At 50.2% G+C, this 22,416-nt stretch overlaps 1 protein-coding gene across 1 annotated transcript; it reads right to left on the bottom strand.

Moving 5' to 3' along the window:
* Nucleotides 1–6,824: 6,824 nt before the first annotated feature.
* LOC137767222 (olfactory receptor 226-like) lies at nt 6,825–8,082 on the bottom strand. Its single transcript, XM_068547930.1, is given in 3 exon segments — nt 6,825–7,090; nt 7,093–7,572; nt 7,575–8,082. Coding segments are annotated over 3 exon segments (1,254 nt in total).
* Nucleotides 8,083–22,416: the final 14,334 nt, after the last annotated feature.

A 22,416-nucleotide genomic window follows, 5' to 3' on the forward strand; every position in this document is an offset into this window, starting at 1 on the left:
TGCATACAATGGAATATTATTCAGCCTTAAAAAAGAAGGAAATCCTGCTATATGTGACAATATGGATGAACCTGGAAGACATTATGCTCCGTGAAATAAGCCAGGCACAGAAGGACAAATACTGCATGACTCCACGTATATGAGGCATCAACGGGAGTCAAACTCATAGAAACAGAGCAGGATGGAGGTTGCCAGGCGCTGGGGGGAGGGGAAAGGGGAGTTGTGTTTCAATGGGTATAAAGTTTCTGTCATGCAAGGTAAGTTCTGGAGCTCTGCTGAACACATGGTGCTTATAGCTAACAATAGTGTGTTTGCACCTAAAGTTTGAAGAATGGGACAGTGGTGTGGTGATGGGGCCGGGGGTGGCCTTGTGTTCCCGTGCTGCACAATTCCTGGGAGTTGGTAGGGACCTTCCCCTCCCCCCAGAGCATGGTCTTTATTGTCCAGCTAGTTGACAAGTGTTTAATGAGGCCTGGCTCTGTCCTAGGTGCACCGTACTAGGTGTAAATACAGCAGTAGGAGACACAGTCCCTGTCTATTTGAAGCATATACTCCAAGTACTTCTCAGGAATTACTCCATGGTCAGAAATAAAGTCTGGACTTAGTTGCCTGTATTGCAAGGAACGTTCTTTAAAGTCGACATTTTAAGGAAAACCATTACACTCTGCACTTATATGGTATGAAATTTCTTCCTGGTAACATCAGCCTCATCATTATCAATAAACAAGGTTTACTTTTGTTAAAATTCACCTTACATTCCCCTCCTCTGTAATTTGAATAAAGATTTTTAAAAAATTAGTTAATTAATTTTTGGCTGCATTGGGTCTTCATTGCTGCATGTGGGCTTTCTCTAGTTGCAGTGAGTGGGGGCTACTCTTCATTGCAGTGCACAGGCTTCTCATTGCATTGGCCTCTCTTGTTGTAGAGCACGGGCTCTAGGTGCATGGGCTCAGTAGTTGTGGCATGCGGGCCCTAGAGTGCAGGCTCCGTAGTTGTGGCGCACGGGCTTTGTTGCTCCATGGCATGTGGGATCTTCCTGGACCAGGGCTCAAACCCGTGTCCCCTGCATTGGCAGGTGGATTCTTAACCACTGTGCCACCAGGGAAGTCCCATAAATATTTTTTGAAAAGGGAATTTTATGAGGTTAAGCAGTGGAAGGAAGGGCTTAGGTATAAATTTGGCCAACAGCTGTCTGGGCAAAGGAGCTCTAGGGTGTTGAGTGAACCCAGCTCATCTCCAGGCCATTTTTACTAATATTTTGAGGACAACAGAAAGCACCTGAGAGTGGATGGGAACCAGTAAACATGCAAAGGTGAGGGGCTGTCCCTCCTGTAACCACGGTACGTCATGTAAGACGCTGTCCGAGCTTGACCCTGCTGGTCCTGAAGAAGCAAGCCGCCATTGTGAGAAGGCCTGTGGGAAGGCCCCAGGGCAGGGGACTGTGGTGGCCTCTCGGAACCGAGAGCAGCCAGAAAGAAAATGGGACCTCAGTCCCACAGCTGCAGGGAGACAAATTCTGCCTGAGTGTCCGGCCCTGGTCAAGCCTCAGATGAGAACTCAGCCCACCTGACTGCAGCTTGGGGGCCCTAAGCAGGACCCAGCTCAGCTGTGCCTAGGCCAGTGGCCCACAGAGACCATGAGATAACAAATGTGTGTTGTTTTGAGCCACTAAGTTTGTGGTGATTTGTTGCTCAGCATAGAAAACAAGCATAGGTGGTGAAGGAAAGAATGGTGGGCTGTAAGATTGAAAATATTTTTAGAATCAGCAGTTACCTGAAAGGTGTTCATGTGTCTGCTTTAGCAGGTCTTCGCTGAGAGTAACCTGAGACCAACAGCACCTCTCCAGGTCCACACAGGTGCTCTTGATCAGGACCAGAGGAGCAGCACAGCAGCCAGACCTGGCGGGGCAGAAGAGAGCCCCCTCAGGAATCTCAGGAATCTCCTTTAAGGTCTGTGCCAGTCGATCCTGAATGTCTGTACAAGTGGCAAATCCCCGTATCATCAATTTTATTGATGCTCTCAAAGGACCAGCTTTTGGTTTCATTGATTTTCTCTCTTTTTTTTCTGTGTTCTATTTCACTGATTTCTGCTCTGATCTTTATTATTTCCTTTATTCTGCTTATTTTTGTGCTTAGTTTATTATTATATTTCTAGTTTCTTAATATGGAAGCTGATATCATTGATTTAAGGTCTTTCTTCTTTTCTAACATAGGTGTTTGATGCTTTGAATTTCCCTCTAGGTACTGCTTTAGGAGAATCCCACCATTTTTGATATGTTGTGTTTTTATATTCATTAAAAACATTTTCTTATTTCTCTTGATTTCTTATTTAACTAACAGGTTATTTAGAAGTGTACTGTTTCCAACTATTTGGAGATTTCCCAAATACCTTATTCTTTTATTGGTTTCTATTTTAATTCTATTATGATCAGAAACATACATTGTATTACTTTCAATTCTTTTAAATTTGAGACTTGTTTTACGGCCTAGAATAAGGGTCTATCTCGGTAAGTGTTCCATGTGCACTTGAAAAGCATGTATTCTTCTGTGTCTTGTGGAGTGTCCTCTAAGTGTCAATTAGGTCAAGTTGATGGCTGTTCAGTCTACTGTGTCCTCCCACTTCTACTTGTTTCACCTCCTTGGGTTTTGTTTTTTCGAGTTTTTCCTAAGTCCGATGCTGGCTGTTGCTCACCATATTTCATTTCTTCACATGCCTTCTTATCTTTGATTTTGTGCTGAAGATGATATTTGAAGCAATATTTGAAGGAATGATTGGCATTACTCTGATGTTATCTTCCTCCAGGAGGGATTTTTGTTGGTTTTTCCTTCTTCCAGACACATGGTGGTGCTGGTTGTTTAGAATCCTGTGACTCCAAGTTCAAAGTCTGCACTTTCATGCTCTGAGGACTCTCGACTTGTGGTTGTCCTGGGCCCCAGGGAGCTGGGTCTTGTCTGAGTCACCCTCATTCCCAGGGTGCAGCCCCTCCCCAGGCAGGCTGTGGGTTTGCAGGGTCACCGTGTTGGTGGGGTCTGTAGGGCCTCAGCTGGCCCGAGGGCCGAGTCTGAACTCCCCGCACTAGACACCAGTTGTCTTTGTTCCTCAGCCTGGCAATTTCTCACTGACTCTTGTCCTTTTGCTGCTTTTAAGATTAAAACGTGGTTCACTCCCCTTATCTGGTTGTCCTCCAGGAAAAGGTTAATCTGAAGTGCTCAGTTCTCCAGCCTGGGTCTGGAGCTCCCCATGGTTTCCTCTGCGTCTCTGGTACTCTTGCTTAGATATCAGATCTCTGGGCCAATTCCCTGATCTTAAAACGTGTTTGGTATCCATTTTGCATGTCAATTCTTGGCTTGATTTTCTGAACGATTTCTTCAATTCACTTCCAGTCCTTACTGAAATTTTATTTCTGCCATCATATTTCCAGTTGGCAAGAGTTTTCTCTCCCTCTCTCTCTGTCTCTCTCCGTTTTTTAAAAGTCTCTATTGTTTCAACAACGCAATCCATGCTTTCTCATGTCCGAGGATATTCACAGAACTCTCTCCCTTCAAGCTCTGCGTCCTCTGACTTCCAGTCTTTCCTTAGTTTCGCTCCGTCTTGCCTGCTAGAGGCTCTCATCAGATGTCTGGTGACCCTCAGCTCTCAGCCTGCACTGGAGAGGCCCAAAATGCTGACTATACCTAGGAAGGGTCACTGGGCTGGGGCACCCCACTGCCAGTGTCCTTGGTTCCGGGCATTCGTGGGAAGTTTCCTCAGAGAAGTCCCATCCAAGCTCCAGTCTGGAGGGACCAGGGTGCAGGACTGCGGTCTCGCCATCAGATATCTGGGTGTGTCCTCCCTGGGCCTCTGTCCCTGGAGTTCTGGGGGGTCAGGCGGGGTTTTGCTGCCTTCTGTAACCTCCCATTTTCAGCCCCATGTGAGCCTGGAGCCGGTGGACACCTTACTCCCTGGCCTCGCCGTTTGCGTCTTCACTTCCGTCCCCTGCTCTGCCCAGCCCTCCCCATTTGTCCGGTTTCTGAAATCTTGCTGTTGTCCTCTCTGTCATTACCCTTGCGGGGGGCGGGGTCCTTTTATCATCATCCTGGGGGGATTTAAGGTGGGAACATGTTGTGCTCAATCCACTCTTTACCTGGAGGCTGGTCTTCACTGGGGGTTGGGGGAGGAGGAAGGAAGACAGAGGAGACCTGGGGGGCGGGGGGGCGTGGTCACTGGGGCAGCAGGAGTGAGGGTGGGCGTCGCGGGCAGGCTTTAGCCCAGGGAAGCTGGGCCTCCTCACGGCTGGTGGGCATCCTGCCTGGTGGGGCGGGCACTGGGCACGTCCCTGGCGCTGCAGGCCCGGGCACCCTGACTTCTGGCCGCTGCTCCAGGCACACAAGGCCTCCGCCTTCTCTGGTGCAGCGGCCCCGTCTTCGCGGTGCGGAAGGAAAGGAGTAGCCACTGGAAATACACATGTTTTCCAAAGCCCGAGAACACAGGAAAATGGGGCATCAGATGAGGCAGAAGGTGCGGGCCGTGCTGGCTCAGCTGAGGAGGGGCTGCCTGGACGGCACACTTCCTGCCTCCGCCCCCGCCAGGAGCTGCTGGGGGGCATGGAACAAATGACCACAGTGGCTGAACAGACTTGCTTGTGGAGAGTCCTGGAAGCTGGGGTGGTTTGGGAGGGTCTCTGTGCAAGTCCTGCTTGGACACAATCTGGTGAGAGGGGTCGGGGCAGAGGGGCCTGCCCTCAGCCCCCTGGGGAGGGGCTGGGGCCCGACGGGAGCAGACAGGGAGAGATGGGCTGTGGCGCGGGGGACCCAGGCTGGGAGGGCTGGATCACAGGGTCATGAGGACGATTTGGGAATCTATCCTGTGGATAATAAGGGTTTGATGAGGATGGTGAACGGGTGGGGGAGGGGCGGGAACCGAAGGTGGTCCCAGCAGGGGTCCCCCATGGCGGGGGTGCAGAGGGGACAGACTCACAGCCCTGCAGGCCCAGTGGTGTGGAAGGAGCAGAGGAGGATGCCAGGGGCTGGGCCAAGGGGTGGAGGGTTGGCTCCCACCGGCTGGAGGAGGAGGTCCTCCCTGTTTGGTGGGGGAGGGGGACCAGCGGCTGCGGGGGGCAGAGTGAGGGCCGTCGGGGGGCAGCTGTGGGTCTGGAGCCCAGAGCAGGGTCCTCCGGGAGGTGGTGGGACGGGCGTTTAGCGTGAGAATGGTCCTGGGCAGAGTCCAGGGCCCCCGGGTGTGGCCTGGAGAGGAGGGGCCGACACAGAGGAGGCCCAGGAGGCCCAGTCCTTACAGCTCTGCAGAGTCTGGTAGGGAGACTCCCACCATGTCCCGGGGCTCAGAACTGCGAGAGCTTCGTGGCCTCAACTAGAGCGGTGAGGCCTGAGACCAGCACCCGGGAGATGTCTTCCTTCCCAGCTGAGGCCGGCCAGCTTGTTTCCTGCAGCCCATTCCTGCCCTGAACCTGGGTCTCTGCTGCCCACTCTGTCCTCCCTTCTCATCAGCGTGGCCGCCTTTCTCATCAGAAGGAGCGCCAGGAGGCCACCCTCCCTACCCACACGCACTCCCCCAGCACCCCTTTCCTCCCCTCACCCCCAAACCAGTTTGGCCCCAGACTCTGCTCCCCCACTCTGGTGTCTGACTGTCTCAAATCCAATGGAAGCTCTCCAGGCCTCGTTTTGCCTGGTTCTCTCTTGCTCCAGGTCCTTCGCGCTTTCTCCGAGGGCATCTGGCCTCTTCCCTTCGGGCTCTGCGTCCTTCCGTCACTCACGGTCCTGACTTTGGTTGCCCACTATATACTGGTGATTCCGAGGGCTTTATTCTGGCGCTTTCTCTCTGGAGCCCCAGATCCAGGCACTGCACTGCCTGTGGGACATGTCCAGACCTGAGCTCAGCCTGGCACGGGGGTCTGCCCACCCCCCTGCCTGCAGTCATGGGCACTGCCGTTGTCCTGTAGGGCCCTCCTCTCTCGCTGGCACCGACTCCACCCTCATCCCTCCAGGCATCCATGCCCCGCCGGCTCGCTCTGGGCAGGCCCTGTGGCCCCAGCGCCTTGGAGACCCTGCTGCGTGGCAGGCCCTGGTCAAGCTGCACCTGCTGCTCCAGGTGTGTCCGCCAGGTGTGAGCTCCCTGACCCACCTGGTCTCGGCAGCACCTGGCAGCAGCCGGCAAGGGCCTGGCATGCAATACTCGCTTTATTAATTAAATGACAAATCAGTGACCCAGTATTTTTACTCTGCCCTTTAAAATGATCTCTTTACAGAAGTTTGATTTGGAAGTACACCCATTTTGAAAGAGGGACGTGCCCCTAATTTCTGACATGAGTCATCTCTCGTGGGACATCTGTTCCATCGTGGTGGCTGCCATAGCCGCTGAGCGGCTGGACGCGCGGAGACTGGAGCTGATGCAGCGATGGGGCCGTCAGCACCAGGTCTCCCAGCGAGAGGCCCCTCGCACGAGCTCTGCCCACAGTCGTGGCCGAAGGGGCAAAGCGTGGGCTTGGCCTTCCACCCACAGGGCTGAGGCTCTGTTCCCCCTCCGTCTTCCCTGTGGATGGTGGAGAGACCTTCCCTCCCAGACAGACTCTCCGGCCGCCCAGCACCCACTCCTGGTGCAATGGACAGTCCCGTCTGGCTTGGACGGCGCTGCCCTCACTCACTCCTCGCGCCTAAGCCCCACGTGACATGGTTCTCGCCCTCCGTAATGTCCTGGTCTGGGGTCATTGGTCAGCACAGGGCCCGTCAGCTGCTGAGCTGGCTGCGTAAATGCTGAGTGAGGGGGACAAATGAGAGGGGCCCTGAGGGCAGGTTAGGTGGTGGGTCCTGGGGGCGGGTGGGGAGCGCATCCTAAGACGATGTGCCCAGGGCCTGGGCCGCCCTCTGCACCACCGTGTGCAGGGCCTCCTTGACCTCCCGTTTCCGCAGGCAGCAGATGATGGGGTTGAGCAGAGGCGTGAGCACTGTGTGGACCACGGGCACCAGCTTGTGGAGGTCGAAGGAGTAGATGGCGTGAGGCCGGGCGTAGATGAAGAGGGAGGCCGAGTAGAAGACGACCACCACGGCCAGGTGTGAGGCACAGGTGGAGAAGGCCTCGTGCCGGCCGGCGGCGGACAGGGTGCGCTGATGATGGCGGTGTAGGAGGAGACGGTGAGCGGCAGCGGCCCCAGCAGCATGAGCAGTGCCAGGAGGAAGTCCACGAGCTCCGCCAGGGACACGTCGGAGCACGCCAGGTTCAGCAGGGGGGACACGTCACAGAAGAAGTGGTTCATGACGTTGGGGCCGCAGTAGCCCAGGCGCGGGATGAAGAAGACCTTCCCCGTGGAGGTAGTGAAGCCCGAGAGCCAGGGGCCAGCGGCCAGGAGGCTGCAGAGGCCGGGGCTCACGATGGCTGGGTAGCGCCGCAGGCTGCAGATGGCCACATGGCGGTCGTAGGCCATGACGCCTAGGAGCGCGCACCCTGAGCAGGCCAGTGCCAGGAAGAAGTACAGCTGCACCATGCAGCCCGCGAAGGAGATGCGGCAGAACTCGGGTGCCGCCAGGCTGAGTGGCATCTTGGGCACCGTGACGGAGATGTACCGCACCTCCAGGAAGGATAGTTGCTGAGGAAGCCGCACACGGGCTTGTGCAGTGCGGGGCTGGCGTGGATCACGGCGACGGCGAGCAGGCTCTCGGTGACGGGCAGCAGGTAGGCCAGCAGGGGCACCACCAGCGGGCACACGTGCAGGCCCAGGGAGCCCGGGAGACCCACCGGGATGAACTCAGTCACCTCCGAGTGGTTGGCCCCTGCAGACGTGACCTGGGGGCAAAGGTGGCGGGTTAGGCGCTGCGCCTCCCTCGAGGTTGTGTCAGCCGAGCCCCCCACGAGGAGGGGACCTGACCCTCGTCTGCGTCCCCCAGTGCTGCCCAGGGCCTGGCCCATGGCACCACGAGTTTCCCACCGGGTGCTGGGTGGGAGCTGGGCAGACATGGGCCCTGTCTGCTCTGGGGCGGCCAGCCCAGCCTGGTCGCAGATGGTAGACGAATGCTGTGTGTCGTGGGGAAGGCTAGCAGGGCACCAGGAGGACACCTGAGAGGCCCGACCTGGCAACCCGCAAACAGGCTTCATGGGGACTGGTGGGGGCCCATGGCCCAGGTCACCGAGGTCAGGGACAGTGGGCACGTGAGCCGGGGCAGAGTGGGAGGAGCCAGGCCTGGAGCCAGGCTCCTGCTGTCTTCCCAGGTAAGTGGCAGGTGCCCACCACCCTGTACACGCGATGGCAGCCCTGCTAAGTGTACCCCAGGGTTACCCGCGGCACTCAGCAGGCTCCCGAGGAGTCAGCAGGACCCAGGAATCCAAGTGCCCCCACCCTGGGTCCCCTCGCAGCCCTGGAGGAGCAAACTGTGACCCAGAAGCTGAGTCCCCTCCACGGCCCTCAGGATCCAGCCCTCAGCTGCCCGGCCCCATGCCAGCTCCCGCCCAGTTCTGAGCCTCGTCCTGCGGCCATGGCTCTGCAGGGAGGTTCTGCGGGCGGGGCCTCCCTGTGCGGATCTCAGCCCCCACCCCAAGTGATAGTCAAGGGGCTGCGAGGGGCCAGGGCTGGCGGCGGCTTCTCCCCTGTTACAAAATTGTCTTCACAGGCTTGAAAGGACCAGATCCTAAAGAGAGAAGTCAGCTCCCGCTCCCGCTCCTCGCTGGGCAGCCGGGTCTCTTCCCTCCTGTTGGCCCCCTACCCACTGCCCCACTTCAGCCTGTCCCTCCGTCCCAAGAACGGGCCCTTCAGACATCCTAGTGAGCTTCCAGGTCTCCAAAACCCATTTAAAAGTCAGTCCAGGGACTTCCCTGGTGGTCCAGTGGTTAGGACTCCATGCTTCCACTGGGTCGCGGGTTCGATCCCTGGTTGGGGAACTAAGATCCCACGTGCCACGTGGCGCGGTCAAAAAAAAAGTCAGTCCACTCATTTGTAGTGTGGCTGGGGTTTTAGCTTTTTGTCTGCACTGTACGGGACTCAGAACGGGGCCCTGAGTGGGTCCACACACTTGACGTTGAAGTAACACCCAGTCGAGACCCAGCTGCCCAGCGAGGAGTGGGAGGGGGTGCTGACTTCTGTCTTTAGGATCTGGTCCTTTCAAGCCTGTGAAGACAATTTCTTGTAACAGGGGAGAAGCCGCCGCCAGCCCTGGCCCCCTGCTAGAACAAGCTGGATCACGTGTGCAGGATGTATCTGGAGAACAGAAACCCCAGCCTCGTATCTCTGCCCTTGTTTCGTGTCTGCTCCAGGTGGCAGGAACCCCCCGTTTTCATCCTGCAAAGACTTTAGGAGGTAGCAGGGCCCCGAGCTCCAGGGTGTGGGCTCTGGGACGGGCAGTTCGGGTTCAAACCCTGCCCTCCCCCGGCCACCTGAGCCTTGGACAGGACAGCTGCCCTCCCCGTGCCTCTGGTCTCTCAGCTGTCCCGCGGGGTCATGGCAGGACCCTGGCTGAGCTCACCTGCTACAGACCCTGAGGTGCCTGGTGGCCACAGGGGCGGCAGTGACTCCAGGCAGAAGAGGTAGCCTGGTCAGACCTCGGTGGTGTGGTGTCGGCCCCCGGTGTGGCCAGGGCCTGGACAAAACTACCCCGGGCCCCTCTCTCTCCACTCTCCCACTATGGCTCCTGACAACCATGTCTGCTCTGATCTGCCGCTGACCGGCTGTGGGACTTGGAACAAAGATCTGTACTCACCCAGCCCCTGTTTCTCAGTCTGAAAGATGGAGCAGAAGGGCCACTTCTTTGATGGGGTGGGAGGCGGGCCTGAGTTCTCATCACACAGATGCATGGGGACAAACCACAAGGTCCCCGTCTTGCACCACGATGTACCAGTCAACACACATGCTCCCCAAACCCGACACGAGCGCAAGAGCCACACACTGTCCCCCAGACTTAGATTCACTCACAGGTGCCTGCACCCTCCGCGCCCAGCCCACAGGCCCCCGAGCAGAGCAGGCATTCACGTGGACACCACACCCCCAGGCAGACGAAGACACAGAGACGGCGGTGCCCGTGCCCCAGAGAGACACTCAGACGTCCCCGTACACACGCCACCTGCACAGAAACACATGGACAAACACGGCTCTGACACAAGGGTAAACCCCATACCACAGACACGCTGCCCTTCACACGGGCGCCAGTCAAGACACACACCCGGCTACCGACAGCCCTGGCTGGCTCGCTGCCCATTGTTGCGGGAATGGGCGCACACAGGCACGTGCTTGGACACGGGAACACAGGCACACACACCCTCAGCTCCACCTGTGCTAAGACTGACGCAGTCTCAGGCGGCGGAGCTGGGTTCAAGTCCCAGCACTGCCCACGCTCTGCTCACCCGGCGTGGGGTGCCCGACAGTTCTCTGGGGCAGGGGCCTGGCAGACGCGGCTCCTTACCTGGTCCTGAGCGCTCAGAGGGACTCAGGTTCTGCAGGCGTGTTCGGCTGGGCCAGGGCAGGCAGAGGCTGACCAGGGGCTCCTGCAGCGTGTGTCCTGCTGACAGCTGAGCCCAGCTCTGGACGCCGGGCCCGCGGACCTCCCCATCCCAGGACTGTCGTGTTCCCTGCGACCCTCCACGTGCATCCCTCCCAGGACAGAGCTCTGAGGATGCAAAAGGGTTGAGCCTGGCTGCAGAGACCCCTTCACAATAAAGAGGCCCGTCGGGGGGAGACGGCCGTCGATGCCCCAGAGGGAAGCAGGTGCCTCCTCCGAGCCCCTGTCTCACAGGAGCAGGAGTCGGGTCTCCTGGGGGAAAGCACAAGGGACCACAGTCTCCTCTGCGTGGGGAGGGCGGCCGAGGGCTGGGCAGCCTGGGAGCCCACACCACCCACCTCCCAGGCCACGAGTGTGTTTCCAAAGGATAGCCAAGTCTTAAATGGGAGGCTGACCTCGGTCCTCAGTCACTTTCTTCTCACATGAGAAGAGCCCACAGGAGGGAGAGGCAGGCGGAGGAGGCCAGGGCCAGGCTCCTCCCACCCCCCCGTCCCAGGGGCCAGTGCACAAGACACCCACCTGGCCGCAGCTCCTGCCGGGAGGCCCAGGCCTCCGCCCAAGGGCCCTCCTGTCCTGTGATTGGCTCTGTCAGCCAAAGTGGCCGGAATCAGAGCCCAGAGGGCAACCTGCCCTCCTCCGCTGTCCTTGTGGGACCAGAGCCGGTGTGACGGAGGTAGGATGTGGGTGCAGGTGGGCACCCTCGCCATCCAGCGGCCGCTCAGTGCAGCAGAGGGGGCTCGGGTAGAAACCACTGCCCACCCCGGGCCCGAGCTGGGGGCGCAGGAGCGGCCTGGGCCGTGCCCCAGACCCTGCTGTCCTGGGTGGGCTCCACACTGCCCGCTCAGAGTGGCTGGGGCTCCCGCCGGCCGCATGGTCACCTACCTCCCTGATCTCCGGCGGTCCACTGTGAGGGTCACACGAGGTGGACGGAGAAACCCTTTAGTGAGGCACAAAGGGGTGCCGGCCCTAGGACCACAAAGGGGTGCCTACCCAGGAGCCCGCAAGGGGCCTCAGCCGCTTCCTGGCACGTGGGGTGCAGACCTCGCCATCAGTCTCTGTGCTGAATCAGAGAAGGGGTCCCACAGGCTGCAGGGGGCAGCTGACCGGCCCCTTAAAGGTGGGAGAGGGCCCTGCTGCCGCTCCAGCCCGGGTCCCTGTCCCAGTGGAGCTCAGAGCTCTGGGGCTGCCCTGCTGGGCCCGGGTGGGGGTAGCTTGGCTGTGTGTCCCTCTGCCCCAAAGTCATTTTACAGAAGTCCTTTACTCATTCATCATTCAGCGGCATTTGCTGGGTCTTTACTGGTCTCGGCCTGGGCTCTCAACTTCAGACGCAGCAGCGAACAGACCAGTTCCTGCCGCGTGGAGCTCGGGTGTCGGAGGAGGTGGATGGCGGGCTGGTGAGCAGGCCCTCCTGGGGCGCACGGATGGTGACATGTGCCGGGTGCAGGGCAGGGCTGTGGCTCGTGCCGACTCCTGAGGGCCCAGGGGTGCTGGAGACAGCAGGGCAGGGAGTGCCAGGCAGAGGGAACGGCGACTGCAAAGGCCTCAGGGTGCTGGGGGGGTGCGGCTCAGAGTGGGGGCAGCGTGGGCTACGTGCTGGGGACGGGCCTGGGGCAGAGCCATGGCCGAGCTCAGAGGTGGGCGCCCCTTAGTGGTCAGTACGCAGAGCCTGCTGGTGTCCTTGGCGCTTAGCTTTCTCAGGGACAAATGCAGGGCTCTGCCCAGAGGAGGGGCCAGATGCATCTTTGCTTTAAAGGAACGAAGTGCCAAGGGTCTGGTCTGGGGCTGCGGTTGCAGGTTGTATAGTGCACTCTCGTGTGACTGTGGTGGGTCAGTCACATCCATCACAGGATGGATTCTGGGGCAGAGCCCGTGGGCTTGGCTGATGGATTGGACGTAAGTGTGGAGGAGCCAGGGGTCCCAGGCTCTGGGAGCAATGGGATTGAGGGGTTCGGAGGAAGTCAGAAGTAAGTTTTCGGTGTGCTTATTTGGAGATGAAAGGACAGTCAGGTGGAGACGTGGACGTGTGAGACTGGAGTCCAGAGCTGGGCTGGGGGTGGAGGTGAGTCTTCAGGGGTCCGTCTGGGCACAATGACATTTCCTCATGAGGCTGAGAAGAGGCCCGAGGCCTGGGGCCTCCCACGGCCGAGGGTGTGGGATGGGAAAGGAGCCTGGAGCGGGCGGGGGGTGGGGGGAAGGAGGAGGAGGAGTGAGCCACGGTGAGGCTGGTGAGGCTGGTCTTCTTTAGCTGTTGTGATGTCCTTAACCTCGCCTGCTTCACCGTGTTCTGAGGATGCTGGAGCTAATCTATTCAGGATGTAATTTTAAGTGACTGAGAACGTGGCCAGCCCTGATGACCGTGGGAGGACGCTGAGACGTGGTGGTGGTGTGGGCGGTGTGTCCACTCTCACTCTCTTCCTGCTGGGCCTGGGCGCAGGGGCGCAGCTGTGGGGTCCGGTGCAGGGCCGCCCACCCTGCGGGCTTCTGTCTGCAGCACCGTGGCCTCAGCCTCCCCCAGCTCTGCCTGTGGCAGAGAGGCCGCTAGAACCTTCCAGGGGGTGTGGCTCCGGCCCCATTTAAGCCTCCCTGGTTTCCCGCCTGCGCCACCAGTCCGCTCAGGGCTTGCTCTCCTAGGGCAGGTCTCCCCACTGCTGCGCCTTCCCGGGGCCTGGTACCACCGCGCACCCACCGAGACTGATGGGTCGGATGTCTCCTCCCAGAGGCCTGTTCGGCACGGGCTGTCTCAGGCTGCAGAACTGCTGGGACTTCTCGCTTGTTTGTTGACGACTTTGGTGCATGGTTGGAGATTTTCTTTTTGGGAGCCCAGGCATCCGTGGACAGCCCTCTCAGCTCACGGCCACTGGTTCAACCTCCACTTCCCAGGGCCCTGTACCCCACGCCTCGTCAGCCCCTCCGCACTGACACCCCAGCTTCCCATGGCCCACAGCTTCCGCTCTTGGCCTGCCTGTTTCTTGGGTCACTCCCACAGCACCCCCGGTCCCACCGCAGTGAGCGCCGCGCCCCCCCTCCAGGGTTGGCACTCACCCACCCCCTGCAGAGCCCCCATCTCTGGCTCTGCAGCATGAGCTGCCTTCCCGGAAGGCTTCCTAAACTCTACCCCCAACCCCTTCTCGGAAAACAAGCCACAGGCGGGGCCGGACTTCCTGCTTCCCCCAGAGACCTTATCTTTATCCAGTACCTCCTGCCGATGCCATGGGGCTGGCCTCCCCCAGGGCGCGCTGAGCTCTCCACTCCAGCCCCACACCTCAAGGGCCCTCGTCCAGCTCGGCTCCTGGGTCTTCATCTCCTTTCCCTCCAGCATCAGCATGGAAATTCCCACCTCTGCCCCTTGGTAACCAGCACCCTCACTTCCTCACCCCACCAGGGCCAGCTGGGCCCGGAGGCCTGCCACTGGCCCCCTGGAGGTGCCTGGTGGTGTCTGCAGGGAGGAGGGAATCTACTCCTAGACCCTGCTCTCTGCTTCCACCCCACGCTGCCCAGCTGGCCGTTGTAGGAGACCCCCAACCACCACGGACAGCTCATCCAAAAGGGGCTGCTGAGGGCTGCTTGTAGTTGACTTGGATGACTCTTCCCACTCATTGGATTTCCATGTAAATTTTAGAATCATTTTGTCATCTAGTCCCCCTCCTTCAATAGTTTAATTCGGGAAAATTTTACTTCTTTGCAAGACTGAGTCTTCTGTGAACTTGGTGCCTTTCCTTCCTTCCTTAAACTTTCCTTCAGTGTCACTCAGTTTTCTCATAAAGCCTCCACCTCTTTCATTAGAGTAATTCCTAGATATTTAATATTTTTGTTGCTTTTATAAAGTGTATCTATTTAAAAGAATTCATTTTCTGTTTATTCTCACATATAGAAAAACAAGTGACTTGTTTATTGACAAGTTATCCAGTTATCTTGATAAACTTCCTTCTGATAAACTTTCTTCTGAGTTCTGCTAACCTATCTGTAGATTCTTCTGGATTTTCACATTCCCAGTGGCCTTGTCTGTGAGAATGACAGTTTCCAACACTTACGATTTTCTTCCTAACTTACTGCGCTGGCTAAGACCTCCAGGGCAAAGTCAGGCAGAAACAGTCAGGGTCGCCTGTTTTTGATCTCAGAAAGTAGGACGCTGGCTGCGAGCTGTGTTCTGGCGACACTTCTTATCAGAGTAAGGAAATTCCCTCCTACTTCTAGTTTGCAACGTCTTACCTTATTTATTTATTATCAAATGAATATTGAACGTCATATACTTTTTTTGCATCTCTGAAGATGACAGTGTGATTTTTCTCTCTTAGTATTTCAATGTGGGAGTTTACAGTGATTTTCTAACGTTAAACCAACTTTGCGCTCCTGGAGAAAAGCCAGCTTGGACGTAATTAGTATGTTTTGCACACATTGCTGATTCTGTTGGTTCTGGGCCTGGGGTTTTCTCTGTGGGAGGCTTTTCCTTCTTTAAACACAGCATTCTTGAGGTGTAATTGGCACACACTAAATAGCACACATATAAAGCGTACAGTTTGGTCGGTTTTGACGTATGTGCACACCCCAGAAACCCGCACCACGACCAAGAGAACATGCATTTCCACCAGCCCAGAGCTTCCTCCTCTCCAGGCAATACTGACCTGTTTTCTGTCCCTGTCAGTCAGTTTTGTGTAAATGGGGTCACGTCCCTGGGGCCGTGTAGTTCACCCCTTTTATTCTATTGTATGGATTTGCCACGTTTGCCTGTTGACAGCCATTTTTGTTGCTTGAGTTTTCGGCTGTTGTGAATAATGCAGCTATGAACATTCCTGTGCAAGCCTTTTCATACGCACAGGCTTTAATTCCTCCTGGGTGACTACCTAGGAGTGAGATGGCGGGATCGCGTGGTGGGGTGTGTGTAACTCGCTGTGAAATGCCACGCTTTCCCCGGGGGGTTGCAGACCGTGAGCGCCGGCTGCTCCGCGTCCTCACCGATGACACTCGGCCAGTCCTTGAATTTCAGTCCTTCTGACAGGCATGTAGGGGCTGCATTGTTGTTTTAATTTGAAATTCCCCAGAGAGTTATTTGCAATCCATGTTTCTTCTTTGGTGAAGTTCAAATAATTTGCCTATTAGATCATTGGGTGATTTTCTAATCCTTGAGTATGAGGGCACATTATATCTTCTGAATATAAGTCCTTTATTAGATGTATACTTTTCAAATATTTCCTCTTGGTCTGTAGTTTGTCTTTTTGTTCTATTTCAAAGAAAAGTTTTAAATTTTGATGTAGTCCATTTATCTATTGGTTCTTTTATATTTTGTATTTTGGGGTCATATCTAAGAAATACTTGCATAATCTCAGGTCACAAAGGTTTTCTCCTATGTTTTCTTCTGGAAGTTTTATAATTTTAGATTTTACATTTAGGTCTATGATGCATTTTGTGTTAATTTTTGCATATGGTATGAGGCGTGGATCAAAGTTCACCTTTTTCTACTGAGTTGCTTTGATAAAAATCCATTGCCCATATATTTGTGGATCTATTTCTGGTCTCCCTATTCAGTTCCATTCGTGTGTTTGTCTGTCTTGACACCAATACATTTTCTTGATTTCTGTAGCTTTATAATAAGTCTGAAATCAGGTGGTGTTAGTCCTCCAAATTTGTTACCCTTTTTCAAAGTTGTTTTGGCTCTTCTAGGTCCTTTGAATTTCCACATGAGTTATAGGATAAGTTTGTCAATTTCTACAGACAAGTTTTCTGGAGGCTTTGGATGAGATTACATTGAATCTAGAGATCAATTTGGTGAGAATCGACGTATTAACAATGTTGAGTCTTCTGGTCCGGGGACACAGAACATCTCTTGATTTATTTAGGCCTTTAATTTGCCTCAGCAGTCATCTGTAGTTCTCAGTGTGCAGATCTTTCATATCTTTTGTTGGGTATATTCCTAAGTAGTTCATATTCTTGGTGATATTGTAATTGGTATTTTCAAGTTTTAATTTGCAATTGTTTGTTGCTAGTATATAGAAGTACAGTTGATTTTTTGTACATTGATCTCATGTCATGCAACTCACTTACTAGTCCAAAAAGTTAAGCAGAGACATGGAAGATATATAAAAGATCCACACCAAACTTCTAGAGATGAAAACCAAATGTATGAGATGAAAGTTACACTGGATGGGACAATATATATATGTTAAATAATTTATAAGAAAAGATGAATATAATGTGTAAGGAGAGGAGAGTTTCAGTAAGATATGGATAAACAAGAAGAAAAACAAATGAAAATCTTCCAACTGAAAAATATAGTATTTGCTATTAAAATCATTAACAGACAGGATGTGAAATAAAAGGATCATGTGAAATACTACAATATTAATTCAAGACACGCTGTCGTGGGTTTGGGATGCTTACTGTATAAGAAATATAGCTAAAAAGTCAATAGAAATAAAATGGAATACTAAAAAACAACCCAAAAGAGGTTAGGGGAAGAGGAACAAAGAGTAGCTGGACAAATAGAAAACAATGGTATGGCAGACTTACACTCTCCCATGTCAATAATTGTGTTTAATGTAAATGGACCAAACAATCTAATTAAATGGTGGAATGGCTAAAAAAACAAGGCCACGTTTCATGCTATTTACAAGAGATGTACTTTACGTAGAATGACACAAATAGGGTAAAAATTAAAAGATGAAAAATGTATACCATGCAAATAGTAAGTATATGAAAGCTGGTGTAGCCAAATGAATGGCAGATAAAATAAACTTCAAAATGAGGCGAATTACTGAGATTGAGGAGCGTCTTGTAATGACAACAGGGCCACCTCTCCAGAATGACAAGGTAATCTTACAGGTGAATGCAGCTCTTAACAGTTTCAAGATATGTGAAGTGAAAATGGACATAACTAAGAGCAGAAATAGACAAAACCACATCATAGTTGGAGGACTTACTGTTCCATGCTCAACCATTGCTAGAAAATGAAGACAAAAGATTCAGTTATTCATAGGAAAAGTAAACAACGCTACCAACCAAAATGACCTAATAAAAATTCATAAACCTTACACTGAACCCCTGCACAGTACATATTCTTTTCAAGAGCACATGGTATAGTCACCATTGTAGACTGTATGAGGCAATACAGTAACTGTCAATAAATTAGAAAGGATTGAAATCATAAGAGTATATTCCCAGACCACACAGAATTAAACTAGAAATAAATAACAGAAATATATTTAGAAACTCCCCCAAATACTTGGAAATTAAGAAACATACTTCTCAGAAACCATGGGTCAAAGAAGAAATCACAAAAGAAATTAGAAAATATTTCAAATTGAGTGATGAGGAATACAAAACAAGCCTTTTGACAAAGATGACTTCACTGGTGAATTCTGTCAAACACTTAAGGAAAAATATTGCCAGTCACCCACAAATTGGAGACAAGGAATAGAGGAAAAGGAAATACTTCCTAAATCTTTCCATTAGGCCAGCATAGCCCTCAAAATCTATCAGGAAATACAGAGCAATATACTTTGTGAACATAATATTTACAATTAGACTTTAGCAACATATAAAACAGACAATATAACATATAAAACAGATAATATAGCACAACCAGTTTCAGTTTGGCCCAGGAATGGAAGATCAGTTTAACATACAAAAGTCACCAAAGTAATTTAACATATCAGAATAAAAGGGAAGACTTAATGTGATCATTACAATAAATGCAGAAATCCCTGTGACAAAATTCAAAACTTATTTATGCCTAGCCCAAGATTTGTATGAATATGCAAAGGACCTCGAATGTCCACAGAAAACTCTTGGAAAAGAATGAAACATCAGGACTTATAATGTTTAATTTCAGTACTCATGCTACAGCTGCAGTGAGCAGTGGCATGTGGGGTTGCTGTAAGGAGAGGAGAGTAGACGAAAGAGCAGATGGGCCCGGAGATGAACCGCACACGTGCGCTCAGCTGATTGCAGTCGGAGAAGGCAGATGTCCACTCGGGAGAAACAAGACCCTGGCATCTCCCTCACACCACACACGAAAATGAGTTAGAGATGGTCCTAGACCTAAACGTACAGGCTGAGACCATAAGGTATCTGGGAGAAAACCTGGGAAAATATTTTTACTTACCTCAGGAAGGCAGTTTTCTTACAGAGAATACAATAAGGAAAAAATTGCAAAATCACAATTTATATATGTGTATATATACTATAAATACAGATATATTTTACTAGTATTTTACTTGAATACAAGTCCTATATTGAATATGTGATTTGTTAGTATTTTCGCCCAGTGTGTAAGTTTTCATAATACTTTCACAAAGCAAAGATTTTTAATTTTTACAAGGTCCAATTTATCATTTTTTATGGATTTTGCTTGTGGTGTCAAGTCTAAGAATGCTTTGCTTCTTCTTAGGTCCCACAGATTTTATTCTATTTTTCTCTAGAGGTTTTATAGTTTCACATTTTATATTTAAGTCCATGATCCTTTTGGAGTTCATTTTTGTATAAGGTATGAGGTTTATTACTTTATTTTATTCCCCCTCACCTGATATCCAATTCTTTCAGCACCATTTATTAAAAAGTTTATCCCTCTTTCATTTAGTAGCTTTGTTATTTTGTTGAACAGTAATTAGGCATATTTGTGTGAATCTGTTTCTGGATGCTCCATCCCGTTCCATTTATCTGTGTCTTGATTATTATAGCTATACAGTAAGTCATAACATTGGAAACAGTAATTCCTCTCACTACCCCTTCCCCCCAGTATAAGGCTATTCTAGGATCTTTCATTTTCCATATAAATTTTATTTATTTATTTAATTTTTAAATTAATTTTTATTGGAGTATGGTTGCTTTACAATGTTGTGTTAGCTTCTTGCTGTACGGCAAAGTGAATCAGTCATACGTATACCTATATCCGTTCTTTTTTAGATTTCCTTCCCATTTGGGTCACCACAGAGCACTGAGTAGAGTTCCCTGTGCTATACAGTAGGTTCTCATTAGTTATCTATTTTTTACACAGTAATGTATATTCCATATAAATTTTACAATAGGTTTGTCTATGTCTACCAAAAAAACCCTTGCTGAGACATGGATAGGAATTACCTTAAACCCACACATCAGTTTAGGGAGAATTGACATCTTTGCTATGTTGGGTCTTCCAATCCATGAAAACATGTCTCTTCAAGTTAGAGAGAGAGTATTTGATTTCTTTCATCAACATTTTGTAATTTTCATCAGACATATCCTGTGCATGTTTTGTTAGATTTATGCCTAAGTGTTTCACTTTCATTGGAGAAATTGTAAGTTATTTTGCATTTTTATTTTGGGTTCCACCTGTTCATTGTTAGTATATAGAAATGTAATTGATTCTTGTGTTTTGATCTTGTATCCTGTAACCTTATTGAATTCACTTATTAGTTCTAGTTTTTTTTTTTTTGTAGACCTCTTGGGATTTTCTACACAGGCAATTGTGTCATTTGTAAATAGAGACATTTAAAAATTTCATCCTTTCCAATGAGTAAGCTTTTATTTCTTTTTATTGTCTTATTGCAATGGCTAGACCTTCCAGTAATATGTTGAGTAAGGGTGGTGAGGATGAACATCCTCGTACAGTTCCCAATCTAGAGGGAAAACATCCAGTCTTTCACCATTAAGTATGATGCTAATTGTAGGTGTTCTGTAAGTGCTCTTTATGAGATTGAGGAAGTTCCCTTCTATTCCTAGTTTTCTGAGAGTTTTTTACTTATCCTGAGTGGAGAGTGAATTTTGTCAAATGTTTTTTCTGCATCATTGATATGATCATATAATTTGTCTTCTTAGCCTTTTGTGGGTGGATTAGAGTGATTGATTTTCAACTATCGAATCAGCCTTGCATGCTTGTGATAATTCCACTCAGTTGTAGTTTATTGTTTTTTTAATATACAGGATTATATTTGATAAAATTTTGTTGAAGATTTTGCATTTAAATATATTAGAAATATTGGTCTGTAGTTTTCTTTTTCTTTTACTCATCTGTAGTTTTCTGTCTTTGGCTGGATTTAGTATCAGGGTAATCCTGGTCTTATAAAATGAGTTGAGAAGTGTTCCAGCTTCTTTTATTTTCTTGAAAAGATTGTGTGAAATTGGTGTATTCTTATTTAAATTTTTGGTAAAATTCTCTTTGAAACCATCTGGGCCTAGACATTTCTTTTTCAGCAGTATTTAGACTTTATTTTTTTTAGAACAGTTTTAGATTTACACAAAAATGGAGAAGATAGTACAGTGAGTCATCATATATTCCACCACCAGTTTTATCATTATTAACATCTTACATTAGTGTGGTATATTTGCTACAATTAATGGAACAATATTGATACAGTATTATAAACTAAAGTCTATAGTTTATTCAGATTTCCTTAGTTTTTACCCGATGTCCTTTTTCTCCCAGGATCCCATCTAGTACACCACATGACATTTAGTTGGCCTGTCTCCTTAGGCTCCTCCTGGATGTGACAGTTTCTTATACTTTCCTTGTTTTTGATGACCTTGACCGTTGTGAGGAGTGCTGCTCAGGTATTTTGTAGGATGCCCCTTTATTGGAATTTGTCTGATCTTTGTCCCATTGGATTGTGGTTATTGGGAGGGTTTTTGGGAGGGACATGACAGAGGTAAAGTGCCCTTCTTGTCACGTCATGTTAAGGGCATATATCCTCAACATGACATGTCACTGTCAATATTGACCTTGAACACCTGGCTGTGGTCGTGTTTGTCAGGTTTCTCCACTGTCAGGTTACTCTTTCCCCCCTGATTCTATTCTATGTTTTACTCTTTGGAAGGAAGACACTATGTGTGGCCCACACTTAAGGGAGATTATGCTCTCCCTGCTTGAAAGCATAATCCACACAAAATATTTGGAATTCTTCTGCATGGGAGATTTACCTTTTCTGCCCCATTTGATTTATTTATTATTTACTATTGATTGATTTATTCAATATTTATATCAGCATGGCTCAGGAATATTTATTTTACACTTTGGGTTGTAATCCATTGTTGTTTTATTTATTTTGTTGTTCACATTGTTCCACCTTTGGCCTTTGGGAGCTCTTTCAGCTTTCCCCTGTGTACCTCTGGCATACTTTCTTCAAATTTTTTTTTTTTTTATCATTTGTTTTTGATCATTTCTTTACTTTTTGGCACTAAAAGATGCTCCCAGCTCATCTTGTATTTTTTTATATCCCAGTCTTAGAATCAGCCATTTCTCCAAGGAGCTATGGTTCCTTTCATTGGATAATGGCATTAGAAACCTAGATGTGGACCCTAGGTGTGCTCTTTGCTACTGGAGTGTCTTTGCTCCTAAGCCCTCTCAGCTGACACGTATCTGCACACATGTCTATAGACATGTCTATAAATATTTCCATATGTAAGCATCTGTATCTATATTAAGCTAAACATGAGATCTTACTGATGTCTCCAATTCTAGTCCATCACTACATGACTCATTCTAACCTCCTCCCTTGCTAATCTGCAAATGTCCATTCCAACATGGAGAACCTTGGCTTTAGGAGCATTTTGATTACAAAAACTTAACTTCCTTAATAGTTATGGGACTATTCAGGTTATCTATTTCATCCTGGCTGAGTTTTAGTAGTTTGTGATTTTCAAAGAACTGGTCCAACTCTTTTTTATTTTTTTTCGCCACACAACCTTGGTTTTATTTTCACTTCATTTTTGCTAGACAAAATTCCTCTGCAGGACAATGTTTGTGTCCATCTCTTTTAAGTTGTCAAATTTATGAGCTTAAGATTGTTCTTAGTAGTTCCCTAGTATCCTTCTAATGGCTGTAGGATCTGTTGTGATATCACCTTTTAAAATTCCTGATACCCATTTGTGTCTTCTCTTTTAAAATCTTTGTCAATTTTTCTAGAGGTTTATTAATTTTATTAAATTTTTTCAAAGAACTGTTTTTTTGTTTCATTAATCTTCTCTATTGTTTTCC

The sequence above is a fragment of the Eschrichtius robustus genome, chromosome 7, assembly GCF_028021215.1.
Source record: "Eschrichtius robustus isolate mEscRob2 chromosome 7, mEscRob2.pri, whole genome shotgun sequence".
In the NCBI taxonomy this organism is placed as follows: Eukaryota; Metazoa; Chordata; class Mammalia; order Artiodactyla; family Eschrichtiidae; genus Eschrichtius; species Eschrichtius robustus.